Below are 23,460 nucleotides of genomic sequence, written 5' to 3' on the forward strand. Positions count from 1 at the left end.
ATTAGTTTAAATAAAGTAAAAACAAAAAATATTAGTATTTTTAATTATTTTCATCATATATATACATATATATGTATTATATATTTGTTTATATTTATAAGTATATAATGTATAACGGAATATCGGATCAGATCTTCTCAAACCAGATAGAGGGTGATCCGAATCTGATTTGATATCTGATCAAATCCTATTATTCGATCCTAAGGGTCCGAACAGGGGTGATCCGAATTAGACCAAATAGGATCAGATATTGGATTGGATCGAATCATGATCCGATCCATTTGCACCCCTGCAGATGGATTTGACTCAACCACCCAACCAAACTAGGCTAGAGCAAGCCCAAGCCTGGTTCTCTTTATGGTGTACCATGTATGGTTGAGCAGAGCCCAGACTCGTGTGGGACATTGGGACTCTGAAAATGTATTGATGTTGTTTAAAATTAAAATAAAGTTATTTATTAAAAATTTTTTCTACCGTTTCATGGATATATTAAATTCTACCTTATAGTTTATATTTTATTAAAACATCTTTATAGTTTGAATATAAGGAATGTTTTAATAAAATTCAAATTATAGAATAAGTTTAATTAAATATGTAAAATTATAAGGAGTATTCTAATAAATGATATTAAAAATTAAAACAACTACTTTATTATCGTGATTCGTGATAATCACTATTTCTGGTAACTGATGTTATGCATAATGGACGGTTCTCATTAACAGTGTTAGACTGTCGACTCACAAGCATACCAAGACGAGAGAGAGAGAGTAAAATAATGACAAGGAAGAGAAAGAAATGTGGTGGAACGCGGCGACGGACAAACGGAAAGAAAAAGGAAAGCAGGGAATCTCTCTCTATCTCTCTCTCTCCAACACGTTTCAATGGCGGGATCCTCTATTCTCTCTCTGTCTCGTCCTCCTCCATCTCTGCTGCTTCACAGGAGATTTCTCGTTCCCTCTTTCAGAGTCTGTGCTTCTTCCTCTTTTTCTCAGAAGCCGAAGGTCGTCGTTACAAGAGAACGAGGCAAGAATGGGAAGCTCATTGACGCTCTGGTAATCTCTCCTTTTCTCTTCTCCGTGTCTATTTATGTCATCACCTCTGTGTCTGTTCTATTGTTAGGCTGAGTAGTTGTTTTGATTTTTGAAGCTCTAATTCTTAAAATTGGGAATGCTGCTACTGCTAAGTTATTATTTTTCAATTATTTCGGTTCAATTGTCAAAATTTACGTTTAGAAGAAGAAATTAGCACTTGGTAAGATACTCTTGAGTGGATATTTATAAAAAAAAAAGATACTCTTCAGTGGATCGTCTTTATATTAGTGTCAAGGGAGAGATTTAAGACACTCAATTCATTTGGTCGCACTTTCACGGTATTTGTAACTTCGCGTCAAACCCAAGGAATTAATGCCATTTCATGATTGCAACTACAACTAAATGTTTTCCTAACGGTTTAGAAGAAGAAATTGCATTTCCTGTTTTCCTAACGGTTCTAAATTCTAATTTCATATTGTCAGGGTCTCCAATTTGTCGTTTTTAATCTCAACAAGCATTTCCTGTTTTCTTACGTTTTTGTCTCTATGACAACATGTCTTTAGAGTAACGCCCTCCATTCTGTAGTGTAATGCATCTCTTTAGTACACCAACTCTTACTACTAAGTCGTCTAGTTTATGATAGAAATTACCTTGGTTGCAGATAAAAGCACTTTGATTCATGGTTTCATGGTCATATTCATACAATGCCAGATAATTACTTTAATGATAAAGAAATAGTTTAGGTAGCCTAAATTAGTTTACAGTTGGATGCCATCTGCTGATTTTTGTTTTTCTCGTTCTCACTCACAGACCAAACATGGAATTAATTGCTTGGAGCTTCCTCTCATTCAGCATACAGAAGGGCCTGATTTTGACAGACTTGCAACTGTATTAAGTGGTAATTTCTAATACCTTGTTTATATTTGATTTTGCATTTATATATGACAACTCTTCAGGTGTACCTTGATATTTATTTCAGAATCAGAAGCTTCATATGTATCTTTTCTCCAAAAAAAAACATGTTTCTTTGTGTCTTCAATAATCTTGATTGATCGATCAAGACAAAATCTTGATTGTATAGAATTTTGTTACTTATTCTTTTGTGTGCACTAAGTAATGTATATGTGATTGTTGGGCATACTTAATTATGCATAATGTTACTAAATCAGGATTTATTTATTTTTAGTATTTTGGTGGCTCATTTGCCTTATTTTAGTTGTTGAGATATGATGATTTTTCATCACAGATTATGTCTTAAGGACATGCATAAACGAGATATGTAATTGATTTCTATGTTTTTCTATTTCTTCTTTCCAACAGTGACTGAATTTGACTGGATTGTTATAACTTCTCCTGAGGCAGGGTCAGTGTTTCTTGAAGCTTGGAAGTAAGCATTACAACTTATTTGAAAAAAAAACACTGCAATAGCAATATTGAAGTTATAGTTTCTTCTTAATAATTGATAGAATGGGAAAGATTGGGTAGAAAATATAAAACTCCAAATTACATTGCTGCTGATCTAGGAGCAACTCAATCCTGGGGGCATTAGGCTAGGGGTGATCATTTTCAGCCTGGCCTGGTCTGCAGACTCTGCACACACATGTATATATTATTTATAATATGTATATATGTTATTTTGTGTTATGTTTTATATTTTTTGTATAAATATTATAATATGACACATATAATACATATTATATATTCAAAATGAATTTTATACATACGTTTTATGACATATAATATAAAACGTTATATATTTTAATATTTTATAAATAAGTTGTAGGCCTGAAACCTGGCCCGGCCCATGATCACTCCTACACTAGGCTATCCACCACTAGATTTTTTTGAGCCCACTTAGAAGGTGAATATAGCTGTAAGCGGAACTGAAGCCCTATGTACCTACCCTTGGTTTCACCAATTTTCTCTTTGGGCTTTCTATTGGAAGTTATCCTCTACAGAATGATCCAATGCTTTGGTTTGGTTTGTCTTTGAACCGGTGAAGACATCTTTGTCTATTATTTGTTCAGCACCACTTGGATTTTCTTATGATTCTTTCACAAAGTATCATGATTATCCATTCAATATATTGTTGCAACAATGTTACACTGCTTTATACCATAAAGGGATTTAAGGATTTTTTTTCTTTTTGGATAGGAAACGGTAACTTTCATTAGAGAATTGAAAAGATTACAGACTTACCACCCACAAAATGGATGAAAAAAAAAAAAACTTACAAACAAGCCCAAAACAAAGCCTCCCTAGTAGCTCCTTGCTTAGCTAAAGTGTCAAGCATTCCATTTGTTGACCTTCTTACCCATTTAAAATGCACCCCAATCTCCCTTGCTAAGCTATTAATCTCTCTTAGAGGCTGTCTAAGAGACCAATCTCCCATTGTTTCACCAGTCTCAAACCTTAAAGTAAGGCCACTACTTCTGCCCTTAATGAATCTCTCACCCCAATTGGGCCCGAGTAAAGGGCCAAGACTTTTCCTTCCTCATTTCTGAATACACCCCCGACTCCCGACTGACCTGGATTACCCAAGGAGCTTCCATCAAAGTTTAGCTTCACCCTGAACTGAGGCGGTGGTACCCAACTTTCTTGTACCATAGGGGAGGAAGGAGAGGTACAGCTGTAGCACTCCAATTTCTAATTAAGTTAGCTGAGGAGAAGTCCTTGAAGAGATGATGTACTTTCAGCCATGCATAACCTTGATGGTGATAACCTCAACAAGTGCTTCCTTGGATTTTTCTTGCCCTAGGAAGATCCTATTGTTTCTCTCTTCCCAAATTGACCATAGGATGGCTGTTCTTGTTATTCTCCACATTACCCTGCCTCTTTTCCTTAGTTGTTGGAAGAAGCTAGAGTCAAAAAAAGGTTCAGCACACCCGAGGGGGGATTCCATCTGCAACCAAACAAAGAAGAGAACCAATCCCACAAATAAGAAGCAAAGACTAGAAATCAAAAGATAAGTCGCCGTCTCATCATTTCTTAAGCAAAGGTAACAGACATGTGGGGAAAGGCACCAATCTAGCCTTTTTCTTTGAAGTACATCCATAGTATTGATCTTTTGAAGAGCCACTTCCCAACAAAAAGCCCTAACCTTTGGTGGCACAGCAAATGCCAAACTTCTTTAGCAAGAAAGGAGACAAACACAATAGAAGATTGAGCCAAGGCATTGAAAAAAGATGAACAAGAGAAAGTCCCTGAAAAAGACTCTTTCCAAATTCTATTGTCTGGGCATGAAAGATCTAGGAAAACTGAACTCAACACAATGAGCAACTCATCTGTAGAAGCCAATTCTGAATCCCTCAACCATCTTCTCAAACCCAAATCCCAAGTCCCCTCAGACACACAAAGTGAGGAGATGGTTTTGAGTTTATTTAGGGAAAGAGAATACATTACCGGGAATCTATCCTTAAGGGGGGTGTTCCCAAGCCAAAGGTCCTCCCAAAATAGAATTCTATTACCTGAGCACACATCAAATCTGATGAAAGGCTGAAAGGAAGGCAAGACTCCAGCAATTGCTTTCCAAGGGGAGAAATGAGAAGCCCTAGGGTCGATGCCAACATCCCATCCATTAACTGCCATCCTGTGAATACTTTCCACCACCAAGTGCCACAAACTGTCTTGCTCCAAAGGAAATCTCCACAACCACTTTCCTAACAAAGCTACATTTCTTAATCTGATATTGCCAATGCCTAGACACCCCCTTCCTTTTTCCTATAAACTACTTCCCACTTCACTAAATGGTCCTGTTTTGAGTCACCCGGTTCCCACAGAAAGTCTCTCATGAGCTTTTCTAACCTGTTGGCAACCTTGGCAAGAAGCTTAAGGGTAGACAGAAAATACACCGGAAGGTTGGCCAGAGTGGACTTGATTAAAGTGATTCTACCCCCTAGTGAGATAATTTCTCTTCCACCCTGCTAGCTTCTTAGTGAATCTTTCCAAAACTTTGTACCAAAAGCTTTTTGTTCTAGGATTTCCCCCCAGGGGCAGACCTAAATATACCAGAGGCCAACCACTTACCTCACAACCTAAAACCCTAGCCACCAAATGCACCTCATCTTCCCGTAAATTCACCCCTGCTACACAACTCTTGTTCCAATTGACTTTCAGATTGGAGACTCTCTCAAAATGCATCACCACCAATCTCAAATTATCCATCTCCTCAATTTCCCCTTCACAAAAGAGAATGATGTCATCCACCAATTGGTATTATGTTCATTTAAAATTGACTTGGTTGGAATAAATTTTGGTTTCTAGGGCTGCTGGAACCCCAAAAGTTCAAGTGGGTGTGGTTGGAGCTGGTACAGCAAGCATCTTCAAGGAAGTGATGCAGTCACACGATCAACCTCTCACTGTTGCCTTCTCACCATCAAAAGGTATGCTCTTCTCCTCCTGTTCCCACAAAAAAAAAAGGAAGAAAAAAAAATGCATGAGAGGAAAATTACATGACACTATCTTTAGCAGCTTGCTGGTTATGAAGTTTTTTCATTTTAGCATCTTTTCACTCCTCCAAAGAGACATAGTTTTGTATTGTGTGCGCTTAATGTTACTTGACTTTGTTTGACACAGAACATCCCATTTCTAGAAGAACCATAACTTCTGTGTTTTATCCATTTAGTCTTGTTATACATAGTTACAAACACATTTTTGTTCATGTTCCTATAATTTTATGTAGATTTACTTTTATATATATATACATATATATTTATAAAGGTGTACTATATTTAAATATTTTTATATATGTATGTAGTAATAGAGATAGGTTGCAGGACAAGTTGTTTAGAGAGGGGAACTTGTGCCAACATAATGAGGGAGGGTCCTGAAATTTCCTTCTTTGTTTGTTTATTCATGGTGCAAGTTTCATTCAATTGCCAAAACTGCCTTTATAGTCATTCTAAGCCCTTCTTTTTTGCGTTTTGATGCGTTTAGATTACACTAGCAAGTGCACTAGCCGATCAAGTAATATACTGATGAGTAGAGTATCGTTCCCACGAGGATTAATCCAACAACTACTAGTACTAGATCTGCCTTATGTTATTTGACAGTCCGAAATCTAAAGACTGATTTCCTAATTAACGAGCTATCCTAGGTATTCTCGGATTAGACCACCTTAAGGAATTAGAGAAAGTGTTTCACGAAAATGCTAGCAGAACCGATTCAGCAATTATATCATTAAGCTATCCAACCGAAGTTGATTTTAGCCATGGGTTGGCTATTTCCTAATTGCATGAGCAGCCTCTTTCGAGCACATACCCATCTATCTACGAGCAACAACTCTTATATTCTTATCAAGAATTTAATTGCTATAGATGCGTTAAAGACAAGGAAATCGAAGGAAGTCAATTCTTGATGAATGAATGCCAAACAAATCATGCAAATTATCTCTAAAATACATTCAATCCGTCTTCTTGATCAGTTGATCTGATTTCCTAAACCCTTTTTCAAGCAATTTAAGTAATCCAAGAAACAAGAACAGTTCGGCCAAAATTACTCTTATTGTCGAAAACCCTAGTCAAGAAATCCCAAGACTGAATCACCAACAATCGGATTAGCTTAAAAGATTAATTACAATCTGAATTAACATCAATCATGGTTCGCATAGTAGAAAGAAAGAAAGATTCAAACAAAGAAAGACCCTAGTTGAACCTAGGTTACCGAAATCGCTGAATTAAAGAAGAAGACAACTCAGAAGTTCTGCATCAATCTTCGATCTCCTTCCAATTCTCCTTCGGCAGCCTTGTGATCCTTCTTCTAGCACTTCTCTTTTTTTTTTTTTTTTTTCGTTCTTGTGTCAAGGGGTCGAACCCTAATTTCTTCTTTTCCTTTTTCTTTTATACTCTTTCTTGCAGCTTTTGGTTGATGAGTCCTACTCCCCTTCGAACTCTGCTAAAGCCAGCCGCCTCTTGGAGCCTCCCATAAGGCTGTGGCTGGGCCTCTCTTCTTGATGGGCCGAAGTGCTCCCCTTGCCGCTATATCAACATGCCTTTATGCTCTCTTAACCCTAAACTGTCCCAAATTCCTAGTTTCCTGAAATTCTGCTTAATTAGGGTAAAAACCATTAAGAATCATCATCAAAACCATGTATAAAGCAATAAAAACAATGTGTAGCATGCACACACATCACGTTTAATAATTAAAAACTGAAGCTTTCAATAGATAATATCACATGGGAACGTTCTCTTGAAGTGGATAACATAGGGTCGGTTATTTATAGAAGAATCCTAAATTATCTGTTCAGATAACTAATTTCCTATGTGGGTATGCACATAAAACAACTAAGATATGACTTCTCTGAAACTTGATCCCATGATTTTGGTATTCTACTGCATTGATGAGTCATCTGCTTTCTGTCACATATTCCAAAAAATTAAAAGTCAATTCTAAGACTGGACTACTATATTTTTCAGCCACAGGCAAGGTTTTGGCTTCAGAACTTCCCAAGTATGGGAGCAGAACATGCACCGTCTTGTATCCTGCTTCTGCAAAGGCTGGCAGTGAGATTGGTAGGTGTACTATTTCAGTTCTTTTTAATTTACCCACAAATGTTATCTTATGTATGGTTGCACATTCATTGGACAGATCATTATTTCTTGGATCTGCATATTTTTGGTATTCAAAAACTGATTTTTGATTGAAAGAGGTTCATTCAAGTATCCTTAAATTATGGTTATATTCTTCTATGAGCCATTATGGGTATCAAAGTTGAAGCATAAAGTTAAGGAAAAAAAAACAGCAGATCTGTCATCTATGTTTTTACATAGAAGCTAGACCACTTGTAACTGAGATAAATTGAAGGCAAACTCATAGCACTAAACTGCACTTCTTAAGTGATTTGAGTTTCCAAGTGCACAAGGTGCTACATTATGAATGACTAGATAACTAAGCTGAAGGACCTATTTTCAGCAAGAAGAAGAAGGAGAAGAGGAAGAATGACGTGAGAGCCAAAAAATCTTAATGCTGGCGGCACCCAGCAATGCTATTTAAATGTTAGGGCGAACAAGACAAAAATAAAAAGACCAAAATGCCCTTCTGCGGCATATATTACATATTTCATCACTCCTCAAGTTGGGGCATAGATGTCAATCATCCCCAACTTGTCACAAAGATCATAATGTCGTAGTGAGCATAATCCTTTAGTAAGAACATCTGCAAGTTGTTCATCAGACCTAATTTAGGGAGTGCACACTTGCCCCTTCTCAATTTTCTCTCTAATGAAATGTTTGTCCACTTCAATATGCTTGGTTCTATCATGGAGAACTGGGTTGGCTGCGATGTTGATGGCAGCTTTGTTATCACAATAGAGTGACATAGGATCATCAAAGGGAAATCCTAACTCACTCAATAGGTTCTTGATCCACAGTAACTCTGCAACTCCATGTGACATAGCCCTGTATTCCGCCTCTACACTTGACCTGGCCACCACACTTTGTTTTTTGCTTCTTCAAGTCACAAGGTTTTCACCAACAAAGGTACAATATCCGCAGGTGGATTTTCTGTCATCCACTGAGCCGACCCGATCTGCGTCAATATACACCTCTACTCCCATGTGCCCATGTTTCTTAAAGAGTAATCCTGCCCCTAGAAATTTCTTCAGGTACCTAAGAACTCTGTATGTTGCCTCTAGGTGTGCCTCCTTGGGTGCATGCATGAACTCACTAAGGGCACCCACAACATATGCTATGCTAGGCCTGGTCATGGATAGGTAGAGAAGCTTGCCTACAAGTCTTTGGTACTGCCTTGGATCTTTCAAGAATTCACCATTGCAATCCCCAAGCTTGTGATTAACATCTATAGGTGTGTCAGCTGGTTTAGCTCCTAGCTTCCCTGTATCCTTTAAGAGATCCAGGGTTTACTTCATTTGGGAAATGAAGATGCCTTGCTGAGAGCAAGCAACTTCAATACCAAGGAAGTAACGCAAGTGTTCTAGGTCCTTTACTTCAAATTGTGTAGTGAGAAATTTTTTTAACCTATGAATCTCTGAGACCCAGTCTCCAGTGATGACAATATCATCTACATAGACAATCAAGGCTGCTGTTTTTCCTTGTTCCCTGTTTACAAAAAGTGTGTGATCAGATTGGCATTGCTTAAAACCCATCTGTTGACCTGCTTGATGAAACCTGCTAAACCAATTTCTCGGAGATTGCTTTAGACCGTACAAAGATTTCTTCAATTTGCAGACTTTCTATTCACTTCCCTTGGCACATAAACCAGGGGATTGAGTCATATACACTTCCTCTTTCAAATCACCATTCAGGAAGGCATTCTTTATGTCAAGTTGGTGAAGCTCCCATTCAAGATTTGCAGCTAAAGACAGGAGAACCCGGATAGAGTTCATTTTTGCAACCGGAGCAAAAGTCTCGGCATAATCAACTCTATGCACTTGTGTGAAACCTTTCACAACTAGCCGAGCCTTGTACCTTTCCACAGATTCATCTGCCTTATGTTTTATAGAGAAGACCCATTTGCACCCTACAGGTTCCTTTCCCTTAGGAAGATCTACCAGTTCCCACGTGCCATTCTTGTGGAGAGCATTGATCTCTTCTTTCATTGCATCTCTCCACTCAGGAATAAGTAAGGCCTCCACAACACTCTTGGGAAGGGGAATACTATCAATGGAGGATAGAAAAGCACGAAAGGAAGATGATACATTCTCATAAGATAAAAAAATGAGATATAGGGTGGTGTGTGGTGCATGATCTGACACCCTTTTTTTTGCAACAGGGAGGTTCATATCACAACTTGAAGTGTCAATATCAATAGGTTCAGGAACATCAATTGGAACAATAGTACCTGGGTGGGGTGAAGGATCCAACCCCTGAGATTCTGATGGCATTGGTGGCATGGTTTCCGGTGAAAGACACGAAATGGGGGAGGCTCAGGAATGAGGGCAACAAAATTTGAGTCTGACTCTGTTTCTCCTCAACTCTACTTTGGGAACATCTTCAAAGAAAGAGACATCCATAGAGACAATATTTTCTTGACACAGGTTTCAAACAATGATAGGCTTTCTGAGCAAGGGGATAACCAAGAAAAATACACACAATAGATTTGGGATCAAGCTTACCACGAGTAGGAGAGAGATCATGAACAAAATACTTACATCCAAAGACCTCCATAGGGATAGGAAAAAAAGGAGCTTTAGGGAAAAAGGAGCTGATGAGGAGGCCTATATTCCAATACCCTAGATGGTGTTCCATTGATGACATAGGCAGCAGTTAGAACAACATCCACCCAAAATCTTTTAGGAACATTCATCTGTAACATTAATCCTCGAGCAACTTCAAGGAGATGTTGATTTTTCCTTTCTACAACCCCATTTTGTTGTGGGGTTTTGGCACAAGAGCTCCTGTGTTGAGAGCCACAAGAGGCAAAGAAATCTGTGAGGTCTCCATGGAAATATTCCTTGGCATTATCTGATTGGAAGATTCAAATCTCGGATTGAAATTGGGTGTAAACCATACGCTGAAAGTCTTTCACAATTTTAGGAGCTTCCTCTCGTGAATGCATAGGGTAAATCCAAGTGTTGCGAGAGAAGTCATCAATAAAAGAAATAAAATACTTGTAACCATTCTCAATTGGAATATTAACAGGTCTCCACACATCTGAATACACAATTTGAAAAAAAAATTCCGATCTTTTATTACGTAAAGGGAAAGAGGTTCTACAATGTTTACTCAATTGGCACACTTGACACTGAAAGCCACTAACAGATAAAGACTTAAACAACTTTGCAAACAAAAACTTCAAAGACTCAAAAGAAACATGGCCCAAACGATGGTGCCACAAAATAATCTGACTCTTATTTGACAGACTCAAAGACTCTGAAACTGTAAGACCAACTTTGTTCTCCAGCACGTAGAAACCATCCACCATGTTCCCTCTACCAATCATCCTCCCGCTATCCAAATCCCGAAAAACACAAGAATGTGGAAGAAAGGTTACTAAGCAATTGAAAGCATGAGTAATACTACTAATGGATAACAAATTAATAGGTAATTTTGGAACTATGTAGGACATTAGATAAGGAGAGGCCAAGGGGCAAAGATATAGATCCTTGACCAGCAATGGAGGAGAAGGATCAATCTGCTAGCTTCACTTTATCTTTGCCAGAGAGAAGAAAATATGTTTGAAACAAGGTTGACTTACCAGTCATGTGGTTGGATGCATTGGAATCAATGATCCATGGGGATTCCGAGTTATCAGTAGACACACAGAAAGCTGAGGCAGAATTACCTGAGGAGGAGGCAAAAGAAGTAGAAGGTGTGGGTCCAGAATCAGCATTGCGGAGAGCCCTACTATATTTCTCTAGGTGGTCACGGAAGGAATTGATAATATCTTCCTTTGGGTCAGAACAAGGGGGGCAGCCCTGAGAAGTACTTTGATGTTCATGAGATGCTAAGTGAGCCGAAGTACACTTCCTCTGATATGGCTTCTTGCTTGTCTCTTGTGCTGACTTCTTACCCAATTCCTGTGCCCATTTCGGTTTCCCATTCAATTCCCAACAGGTTTCACGGGTGTGCCTAGGTTTTTGACAATGAGTACACCACATTTTGTCTTTATCATCTGTCTTTTTATGATTTTCCCCTTTTCTCGGTGCCCCGTTGTTACCCCTTACAGCAAGGGCAACCCCCTCAGGAGGATTCATGGCAGACTTCCTACTCTCTTTAGAATGAACAAGTGCATAAACCTCTTGGACAGACGGAAGATCCTTGCTGCCCAGAATCTGAACATGAATAGGAATAGGTTCATATACGGGATTCAAACCTAGAAGGAAAGCGAACACCCTTTGTTGTGAAACTAACTTTTTATATGCTTTAGCATCCTTTTTCGCTTTCCCACTCAATGTTCTGATAATAGTCAAGTTCTTTGCAAACTGGAGTGAGGGCAGAATAATATGTTGATAGGTTCCTTCTCCCTGCTTACATGTCGAAGATTCCGCTTGTAGCTGGTAAATTCTAGCATAATGTCTCTGCTCTGAGTAAGTTGCTTGTGCTTGGTCCCATATTTCTTTTGCAGTCTTGGCCCACATAAAATTCTGTTTGACAGATGGTAGCATGGATGTCAAAAGCCAGGACATAATCATGCAATTTTCTTGGTCCTACTTATCGTATTCTGCAGTACCAGCCCTAGGTTCCTTTATTTTCCCATTAATATATCCTGCCTTACCCCTGGCTGTGATATACAGCCTCATCTCCTTAGACCAGGCCAGGTAATTCCTACCATCCAACGGGGTGATAGTCATTGGGAAATTCATGGAGTCATGACCACTACTCATTCCACTGTGATTCATGGTGGTTCCTGAAGTTGCAGACTCTTCAGTGTTCGTGTTTTCAGTCTATACACACCACAAGAGAAGACATAGCCCTCACTCTGATTAAATAACAATAAAAGAACCAACTTCTGCTGCGATACTGGCCACCTGAACACTCTCACAGGTGTAATAGGTCCTCCAAGGCTAATATTAGCCACAAACATCAGTAGTCAGCTGCTGTACCAGTCAGCCGAACCAGGTCACTCATGACCTACAGATTTCCTCACAAAGAAAAAAGGGTTTTCTGGATCATCCGACCCACAAAGGGATTAAACCCGCCTTATATCATTCGATCAAGGTAAAAGAACCTTAACCTGTTCTTGGTATCAGCACCAAGAACCAAAAAAAAAATTCAACGTGTCCCTGATCAGTCCGAGAGAATTCTAGGTTTTCCAGTAACACAGTAGGGAACAACAGAGAAAGAAAGAACAGCCGACCTTTTAGGAAGATTCAGCCAATCATCAACGACTCCTGGAATTGCTTCAGTCGAGTTTAATCCCAGAACAGACGAAGGAGATGCAGTCGAACAGTTCTCAGGTCCAGAGCATCAGTGTGCTTCCTTTGTTCTCAGTCCAGAAGTCACAGAACACTCAGCCGATGCAGTTGAGGAGATTTTACAGAGCACTGACCTGCTCTGGTACCATGTTTTCAGCAAGAGGAAGAAGATGAAGAGAAGAGGAAGAAGAAGGAGAAGAGGAAGAATGATGTGAGAGCCAAAAAATCTTAATGCTGGCGGCACCCAGCAATGTTATTTAAATGTTAGGGCGAACAAGACAAAAATAAAAAGAAAAAGACCAAAATGCCCTTCTGTGGCATATATTACATATTTCATCAGGACCCATCTGCTTAAACCCAACAACCAACCAATTCAGTAAGCAAAATATGAAAAAATCTTGAGTTTAGTATGCTAAAAAAGTCTTTCAGGATAGGGGAACCCAATAACCAATAAAAAAGGATAGAGGAACTTGATATGCAGTTGAACCAGGTCAAGAAGTTCAAGATTGAACTTGACCACCATCTTAGAAGAACTTCTCTTTGATGGTAGCAAGAAAAAAAAGGGGGGCTGATTCAGACCTGGGTGTGTGTGAAAAACAACAAATCTCCATTCAACAAAAGGATCTAGACTAGAATAATTAAAGAATCAACAATTGCACAAGATTTGCACTTGACCATGCTTGCATACATATCTACATGCATAACTCCATTTCTTTTCTTATCCTTTTATAGTGCAAAATTGTAGCTTAAAATGTCTTGACATTTGTACTCTCCTGGACCAATGGTTGCAAAGTTTTTTTTGGCTGGTGGATGCATTCATGAGTTAGTAGGAATTGTCTGTGTTTTGACATGTTATATATATATATATATTATGTATGTATAATTGCAGAGGAAGGACTGTCAGGTCGCGGATTTAAGGTGACAAGGCTAAATACATACTCCACGGTAAAAGAATCTCTCTCTCTCTCTCTCTCTCCTGTGCAATATGTCTGTTACCCCAAATCTTTTGTGCAGATATACTGAACTTATTTTAATGAAAATGTGCTTTCTCCTTTTTTTTTTCCTAATCAGCATATGCTTTCTCCTTGGTATCATGAAAGGATAAGTGCAGTTTTCTTTATCCCTTGTTTTTGCTGGAAAGTGCTCAATCTTATTAATCTGTTCCTGCTGAAAACATGGACAGTTAGGTTGGTATACCCGGATCCTTCACTTCTACCCCTAAGTACCCATGTCAAATCATGCTTCTGGCATGGGTACAGGTAGGGGAGATCTGTTGGACCTCACTTTTTTTATATGGTTAATCCTGAGTTTTGGTAAATTCTGCACTCACTCACAGAATTTGGATCCACACCTGGCATGAATTATCACCTCATATTGTTATGAAGTGAAATTAGAAACTGAAACTTGAATACTCACATTTCACAATGTCCTACATGGCTATGCCCATGTAACCCCATGAACTATAAATATAAGTATGTGACAAAGTTTATTGTCATCTTACCGATTGCAAGTTCATTATTGCACCCTTTTTCTAGTCATGATGTTCTTGTTCTTTTCTATTCTTAATGAGATGGAAGTATGCATGAATATCAACTGTAACCCTTGGAACCAGGGTATCAGCATATACAGTAATCTGGTATGTTTACCTTCCCCTCCCCCCTCCCCCCTCCCCCAATTGAAAAAAAAATGACGCATATAAATAGGTTTCCTGCTTTGTGCTTTGGAATTGGCCTTTTTTACATTGAATTTCAATATTGGAATATATCTTTTTTACACTTTCCAACTTTTCTCCCATTTTGAATGCAAAAATGTTAGAATTAGAAAAGACGAACTTTCATTTTCAGTACAAAAAATGTATTTTTACCAAATGCCTGCAAAATTAAACCGGAGTGCAAATCTTACCAGATGCAGTCCTAGGCACATATGCATACCTGGCACATGCACACCTATATAACAGAGATGATAGGCATTGATCATGGTTTAATTGGATTGACTTGTCCCAGTTTAATCAGAAGCACCACAATCATTGTACAGTTATTTGTATGATAACTTTTGAGAGATCTTGGTTTACACGTAAATTTGGAGGGGATGCCTTTTCTCTTTTAACTGGAGAAGGATGCATGTGGTATATGTGAATGAAATAACTCTTTGTATAATGCCAAAGTTATCCCTGTATTTTCAGTCCACCCTTCCCAAGGCCCTGGAGAACTGGGACCAACATTTGGTAATGGATTTTATAGTGATTAAATACATACTGATAGTTTCTCTTCACAACATGTTGTCCATAGTGATTAAATACATCACCACCTCGAATTTCTATTTCCATTTCTCCATACTCAAAGAATGCTTCATCATCATCATTATCCATGCCTTATCCCAACTATATGCGGTCTGCTACATGAATCCTGTTTTGCCAATCCATTCTATGCACATGACCATACTCAAGGAATACTTGAAGGCTTAAATCAGTCTGTCTAACAAGGTTGCAGTCTTCTAACTATACTTTGAACATTTAATGGTTGCAGTTTGTGAGAATTGTCTACTTTCTGAAAGGATGACTTTATATGCCGAGTTTGATTATTGTTACCGTTACTTGTGAGAACTTGTTTGTTTGCTCTACATGTGAAGACTTGTTGGACTGGTTGGCTGCTCTGTAAGATATGAGTGATTTTTCTTAGTTTATCCTTACAATTCTTTCCATCTGTGCAGGTACCTGTTCATGAAGTAGACCAAATGGTTTTAGTACAAGCACTTTCTGCTCCAGTTGTTGCAGTAGCTTCCCCCTCGGCAATTCGGTAAGTGATTGCTTACATGCTCATTATTCTCTGCTTCTTCCAAGAGACTATTGTGATGATCTTTGAGTATGTGATATTGTTCTGATAATTAATGAATCATTGTTACAATTCAGTATCCTCTTCCTTCTTTGCTCATCATTTTAAATCATCTAGATTTGCATGGTGTTGGACTCATTAATGCACACGCTATTCAAACTGAAGGTGTTCTTTAATGTCTCCCAGTAAAGAAAATTCTTTCTGTTTTCCTATTTTTAACTGGTAGGGTATCTCCTATTTCATTCATTGAACCACATTCTTCTATTGCTACAGGGCTTGGGTTAATCTAATTTCGAGATCAGGGCAGTGGAACAATTCTGTTGCCTGCATTGGTGAGACAACTGCTTTGGCTGCAAAAAAATTAGGCTTGAAGAATGTGTACCATCCTACAAATCCTGGTCTTGAAGGGTATTCCTCATTCCTTATGCTGTTGGTCCTCTGAAATGTGCAGTAGCAGTTAACTACATTCAATTTTTATGTTGGAGCAACATGCTGGCTTGCATTTAATCATACACACTTATACAAGCATATGCAGTCCACATTTTCTTATGTCTTGGCTGGTAGGGGTTAAATAAGACTGAAATGCCTCTTTTCATGGGCATTCATTTGCTAGACAATTATGCACGGTAGATTGGCAGTGGAGGGTGGTTCACAGAATGACATAGGGTGGCTAGTAATGGATCCTTGCAGATTTTGCCATGTCATTAGAGAAATTAAGTCTTTGCCTCATGCTGATCTGATAACCTTCTATAGACTGCCTAGGTGGCGAGATATATCATTCTTTCTTGCTAGATGGATAGCCTAGAGCAAAAAAAAAAAAGCAATGATGAGGAGGAAAAAATTTGCAAACCTCCCATTCATTAGTTTATAATAGAGTGACATTTCATCCATTTAGTCTTTCAACAGGTTTCATCTCCAAGGTTTTATTTTTCCCCCCATACATTGATGGGCTTTTCCTGAATTTCCAACTGACAGTGACATGCTTTCCATTTTGCTTTTTGAAATTATCTAGGAAACAAAAATTCAACATCCAAAATTTTGGTCCCTGTGAACCTGTTCTGACATCCTTCCCCCTGCCTCCACACTGCCACGCGTACATACACTGACACACACACACACACACATGAAAAAGAAAAAGAAAAGAAAAGAAAAGCTGCATTCAGCTACACCAATATATCCATTCTGTAGATAACTCGTATGGCAAGGCAAGTTACTGAAAAACCTACCTTACTGTAAAAATTTCACTGAATAAATGACCAAAAGGAGCAGGGTCGGCTCCTAAATGAGAACAAAAGAAGGAGAAGATTTGAGCTAAGAAAAGAATGGGAACAGGTAGTAAGAAGAGAAGAAGTTTACTGGAGACAGTGGTCTAGGGTCAGATGGTTAAAGGAGGGGGACAATAACTCCAGGTTCTTCCACATATATGCATCTGGGAGGCGGAAAAGAAATCTTATAACAAAATTAAAAATCGGGCAACGAGAAGTGGAGGACCCTAAGGAAATTTCTGAAGCTTTCTTATACTTCTTTAAAGATCTTTACTCAAAGAAAGAAAACAGAAAACTCTCCATAAGCTTTTGGGAAGGGTTTAAACTGTCGGAGGAGAATAGTCTGTGGTTAGAAAGAGAATTTCAAGATCAAGAAGTGAAGGATGCTGTCTTTAGCATGGATGGAGACAGAGCCCCGGGCCCTGATGGTTTCCCAATTCTATTTTATCAGATTTGTTGGAGCATAATTAGTTCAGATTTGATGCAGGTGTTTAATGATTTCTATCATTCAGCCATTGTCAACAAAGGAAACAATTCTAATTTCATATGCTTGATTCCCAAGAGAAAGGGTACTCTAGAAGCAAAAGATTTCAGACCTATCAGCTTGACTGGGAGTGTATACAAAATTTTAGCAAAGGTTCTAGCCGAAAGACTAAAAAAAGTCCTAGGGGAAATCATTTCCCCAAATCAGTTTGCATTTGTCAAAGGGCGACAAATCATTGACAGCATCCTAATAGCAAACAAATGCGTTGAAGAGAGGAAGATGAATGGAAAACCAGGGGTGATTGTGAAACTTGATTTGGAAAAAGCATACGACAAAGTAGATTGGGAGTGTCTCACAGAAATAGTGAGATTAATGGGATTTGGAAACAAGTGGATTCAGTGGGTTGAGGGATGTATAAGCTCCACCTGGTTCTCAGTTCTAATAAACGGGCAACCAAAAGGATATTTTAATGCTAGCAGAGGATTAAGACAAGGCTGCCCCCTCTCTCCATTGCTCTTTACTCTAGTCACAAAAATCTTTAGCCAACTGGTGAACAAGGCTATCTCTCTTGGTCTTTTGAGAGGTTTTGAAGTCGAACGGGAAGCCACCCAGATATCTCATCTCCAGTTTGCCAATGATACCATCCTTTTCCTAGAGGCTGATGAAGAATTTGTATCAAATTTGAAATGGGTCATCACCTGTTTTGAATGGATTTCTGGACTGCAAGTAAACTTTGCAAAGAGCAGTATTGCTGGCCTAAATCTAGCTGGTACTCACTCCTTGGACACTTTCACAGAGATCTTGGGATGTAAGGCAGAAAACCTCCCCTTCCTCTATCTGGGGATGCCCCTTGGAGGAAACCCGAGAAATCAAAACTTTTGGGAACCAATTCTAGAAAAATGTGAGAAGTTAGCCACATGGAAAAGGAACTACTTGTCAAAATGGGGGAGACTCACTCTAGTTAGGGCAGAATTGGCAAACCTTCCCACCTACTACCTCTCTATCTTCCGCATGCCCAACAAGATAGCAGTTCAGATAGAAAAACTTCAGAGAAACTTCTTTTGGGAAGGAGGTGGGGAAAGGGGCTCTCACCTTGTGAAGTGGTCTCAGGTTAGCAAACCAAAGGAGGGAGGTGGATTGGGAGTAGGCCACTTGAAAGAAAGAAAGAAAGTTCTTCTCAGTAAATGGTTGTGGTGATTCCCTCTCGAACCAAATGCGCTTTGGACTGCTGTAATTACTAGCAAATACGGAAAGCACGCCAACGGTTGGGATAGCAAGCTCCACTTGAATCGGGTCAAAGACACCCACCCTTGGAAAGGTATAATCTCAAACCACACTTTTTTCATATCCTTTATCAGATATAAGGTGGGAAAGGGCGATAGAATTAAGTTTTGGACTGATCTATGGTGGGGTAATTCTACCTTAGCCAACTCCTTCCCTCGTCTATTCAGCCTTGCCATAAACCAAGAAGCTTCCATATCCCAGGTTTTACCCCCCTCCCCCCCTTACTTCAACTGGAATCTAAATTCCAGGAGATCTTTAAGGGACCTGGAACTTAGTGAAATCACTAGCTTCTTGCATACCCTGAGAGAGGTATGCCTCTCCCAAATTTCCCCAGATCTCCGTGTTTGGACCCTTCACCCATCAGGTAAGTTTTCAACCAAGTCTTGCTTCAAGGCTTTAGTTAGGGAAGATCAAGCTACTGATCGGTGCCCCTACAAGAGAATTTGGTGTGCTCATATCCCTTCCAGGGTATGCTTTTTTGTGTGGGAAGCCAGCTTAAAGAAAATCAATACTGATGACCTCCTTCAGAAAAAGAAACATGGAAGGTATTATCTCTATCTCCCCATGTGTGCTGTTTCTGCCTTAAAGCTGGGGAATCTACCAACCACATTCTGATTCACTGTGAGGAAACTAGAAAATTTTGGAATCTCTTTCTATCACTCTTTGAATATAGCTGGGTATTCCCAGAAAATGTGGTTGATTGCTTAGGGAAATGGTCCGGAAGAGGTTTAAGCAAAAGAGGAAAAACTTTATGGCTGTCTGCTGCTCATGCTATCTTCTGGAGCATTTGGGAAGAGAGAAACAACTGGGTGTTTACCAACAGAACAAAAAACTTTGAGGAGCTGATTTCTATAATCTGTTATAGATGTTTCTTGTGGACCTCCAACTCAATTTACTTCAGAGGAGTTACTTTTGATGACCTTCAAAGAAATGCCATAAATTTTCTCCACTCTAATCATAAACAGCTCATCACTTCCTGCAGTTTCAGATCTGAAGTGGAAGGGGAGACGATCTTGTACTTTGACGGGAGTGCTTTTGGAAACCCAGGTGCTGCGGGTATTGGAGGGGTAATTCAAAACAGAAATGGCAATATCAGATGGGCTTTTAGTGGGCCGATTGGGATAGCCTCCTCAACAAAGGCAGAAGTCATGGCAGCTCTAACCGGCATCAGGATTGCAAAAGACATGGGCTTACTAAACCTTACCATTAAAGGAGATTCAGCCAACACCATTAACTGGCTTTCTAACACTGACAGTGGGCCTTGGGCTTTAGCCCACTACCTGGCTGAAGCGAGAGACATCCTCTCTTTTCTAAATGCTCATGTAGTCTGGATTCCAAGGGAGCTAAATTCTAAAGCCGAAAGTCTAGCTAAATCTGACGCTCACAGGGATTCCCTTTTTAGTGATAGTTTTTTGCCTATGTAACTTTCTGAGTGCTTAATTGCTGTGTACATCTCCTCACGTACCTTTCTTTTCTTCGAATAAAGTTTACTTTTTCTTCAAAAAAAAAAAAAGACTATTTCTACTCGATGGGATTGTGAATGATGATAGTTCTTGCTGAAAGCCTGAAACAATGGATATCATTGTGGGATTGAGAATGTAACAATTGTTAGCCATCTTTCTTTCCTATAAATCATCACTTTCAATCACTTGAACACTGTTGCACTGTTTGTAGCCTGGCTTGTGTGCTTAACAGACGCCCTTTCCTTGTTGCTTGGTCTGTCATGGCAGGTGGGTTGACAGTATTCTTGAAGCCTTGAGAGTCCATGATCAAATCCGGAAAGTTTGACTTTTCCCCTTGCTACAGCATTCCTTTTTTAGTGCCTTCTTGGTGTTGGTTTTCTTCAACATAAACTGAGGTATTCTTTTTCCCTTTCTCTTCCTAGGCATTGATTTCTTGATGAGGGACAAACAGGTGCAGAACTAAATTACTCGCCTTCCCAAGGCTTGTGTCTGTTTATATTCCTGGTGACAAGCAACGGAACTTTGCAGGAGTTGCAGAACTATAACGTCAATTTGTCTGCTGTTGCTGAACAATTTAATCTGTCTCATTATTGGTACAAAACAAGAAAGTGCATTTTTTTGGAGACAATGTGGTCGGTAAGGCAATCTAGGGCAAAAGGATGACTAGCCAGATGACCTGGTAATCTTCTACACTGTAAATACGCCATTCCAGTATTTTGCTTATTACCAAAGGCATTATATGTTTATAGTTCCCTAATTGGTTGACTGGTGGATCATGTTTCCTAATATCTCAAGGTCAGTTACGAGTGTCCAATTCATTTTGTTTACAAGTTCAGATAATGTAAAAAGAACGTGAAAATCCTCCCGCATGTAATATCTGATAAGATTTCATTTGCACAATTCTGCGCATGGATGCCATGGAGAAAGAAGCTCTAGTGGGCAATCTGGGTAAAATTGATTTTTTCTGCATGAATTTCGCACGGTTTCTACTTTTTGAAACAAAACAAAGCATCTTTTACAGAGAAGATAGGTCATGTACAATGAGTAGCATTCATACTTCACATTTCACAATGCTATGGGTGGGCCACCCGATTAAAATTCCTGCTTGTATGACACAAGGTACTACACATAGCAAAGAAGGAACTAATTTCCGCAATTCTCAATTAGTTGGGCGATGCTCCAACTTCCACATGGTTTCTGCGGCCCCAGCAGTAATGAACTTCATATCCAGTCGGTGGTTGAACTAGAAGTTTGTTGCCGATTAAGGGAGTACAAAAAAATGTGATTTTGTTTTTGTTTTCTCAAGTGTATATAATATATACCACATCAGCAGAAAACAAAATATATCCTTTGTACATATGTTTTACTCAAAACTAAGTTAGAAGGAAGGGGAAAGGGGATTACTTAAATATATAAATACTTGAATACACTCTGTGGTTTCTATCAGTATTTAAATATATGTTGTTGGGTGATTCCACTTGACACAAAATTACTTAAATATGACCTCCGTTAGTGAAACGTTTTGGGATGTCTGAAAGTGATATCTTGTGACAATTAAGTTCTTTTAGGATCTTAAATCTGCCCTTTGATGGACTCCTTGACTGTTAAATTTTCAAAACATGCCTTGATAATAATGGGAAAACTTTTTTTTAGCTCATTTCGAAGGCGGGAGATCTATCGATTACCATGCTGTGGAGATCGGCTTTAGTGCTCATAAAACCATGCCCACAGCCAAGGTTTTAATTATGGATACAGGCAGATAAGCCGGTAGAGCGTATTGGCCTGTATTATGCTTTGCTTTTTATGTTTTATTTATTTATTTTTTTCAAAACAGGTTTAGAGGGGTTGGTTTAAGTCCCGATTACCCTCTGAACCATGGCCTGACCTGATACACCCCACTGTAGAGGCATATTGGGAAGGCCTTGATACGATACATATTGACTGATATGGGCCGATATATAATGATATTTTGAATCTTGTTCACAGTCTTACACCATTTATACAATACCTTGCAACTTTGCATTGGGAATAAAACCGTACTTGGATATTTTTTTTCTTGGTGATATTATATATTAACTGCAAGGGACTGTGCGAACAGTGTGAGTACGGTCTTGTCCGATTTCCATACTGTGTATTGTGTATGTAACCAATCACGAGTGAATACGCCAATGTTCACACATCCATGATTGGTTGTGCAGTCCGTTCTGCACTGGCGAATAGCATATCCCAAGTGCTTATTTCTGTCATAGGATGGATTCTGTTTTATAAATCCTATGTTTTTGGTCAAAAGCCATTGATTTGGTTAACGAACTGTTGACCCAGGCAGTCGGACCATCGAACTGTAGGCCTAGACAACGGTTTTTGGTCGTTTTTTGCTTTTGCTTTTTTTTTTTTTTTTTATTTTCTGTTAGAGTGGGCTGTCCATTTGGACCGAATGGTAGGACTGTCTGACCCAGGAACCAGACACCAAAATGGTTTCCTGTCCGGTCCGGTTTTAAAAACCTTGGTCTCTCCACATAGCGCATCCCGTATGTGTCCACAGCCCATCCCTTCCTATGCATTGGGAACATCTGCAAGGTTTTAGAAGCTGACCCATAAATGGAACTGCTTTGGCTACTGATTTTTGGGTCATTGTTCAATCATCGAGGTCGAACAGTTTGAACTGTTGAATTAAAATATACAATGTATTATATCTCAGTCCTTACATTAGAATATTAAGGCAAGAAGATCATTAATATATATGTGCTATTAGAGATTCAGAGAGGAGAGAGTGAGACAGCAGTGTTTGCTGAGAAGAAGAAAAAAAGAAAAGAAAGAAAGAAGAAGAGAGGAGTATGCAGCAGCAATGGTGATGGAGAAAGCAGCAGTGGCTCTGTTCACCATCGCCAACGTTGCAGAGATACGCTCTCTCTCTCTCTCTCTCTTAGGGTTGAACGGTTCAGTAGTTGGACCATTAGGTCAGCAGTTTGCTGATCAATTCAACGTATTTTTACAAAAGAATTGAGCTCTCCAAATAACCCATAATGTTGGTGACTTGAGATTTCTATAAACCCTTCCAAACGGGCACATATTCCCATGGCCAATTAGGTGGGATGTTTTTGCGTTTCAAATTGTCATGCTTTTTTCAGCTACTTTGTGATCTTAATACATTATGTGTCCTATTTATACTCTGTATAGTGTAGGTCGGGGCGGGGCCGAGTGGTGCATGAACTGAGGAGAGCAACCAGACAGTTTCTTGCTGGTAGGGCAGGGTCGAGTTACAAGGACGAGACCGCGCTTCAAGACCTGTG

The 23,460-nt window shown here is 39.2% G+C and overlaps 1 protein-coding gene across 3 annotated transcripts; it reads left to right on the forward strand.

Moving 5' to 3' along the window:
- The first annotated feature begins 772 nt into the window (after positions 1-772).
- On the forward strand, positions 773-21,610 carry HEMD (uroporphyrinogen-III synthase family protein). 3 transcript variants are annotated; one of them, XR_016076186.1, is made up of 11 exons: positions 773-1,052; positions 1,842-1,929; positions 2,352-2,418; positions 5,295-5,413; positions 7,445-7,540; positions 13,733-13,788; positions 15,553-15,638; positions 15,948-16,082; positions 20,438-20,489; positions 20,593-20,849; positions 21,290-21,610. XR_016076186.1 is itself a non-coding variant. In XM_010270518.3 (10 exons), exons 1-10 carry the CDS (start codon positions 882-884, stop codon positions 20,605-20,607), a joined length of 885 nt encoding a protein of 294 aa, XP_010268820.1. In that variant the 5' UTR covers positions 773-881; the 3' UTR covers positions 20,608-21,126. The 3 variants fall into 3 exon arrangements, 1 of the variants encoding a protein (XP_010268820.1); XM_010270518.3 differs by lacking the exon at positions 21,290-21,610 and having other exon boundaries at positions 20,593-21,126; XR_736673.3 differs by lacking the exon at positions 21,290-21,610 and having other exon boundaries at positions 774-1,052; positions 20,438-20,565; positions 20,699-21,126.
- The last annotated feature ends 1,850 nt before the right edge of the window (positions 21,611-23,460 follow it).

Source organism: Nelumbo nucifera, chromosome 5 (genome assembly GCF_055504915.1).
Source record: "Nelumbo nucifera cultivar China Antique chromosome 5, China Antique-T2T, whole genome shotgun sequence".
NCBI classification, from domain to species: Eukaryota; Viridiplantae; Streptophyta; class Magnoliopsida; order Proteales; family Nelumbonaceae; genus Nelumbo; species Nelumbo nucifera.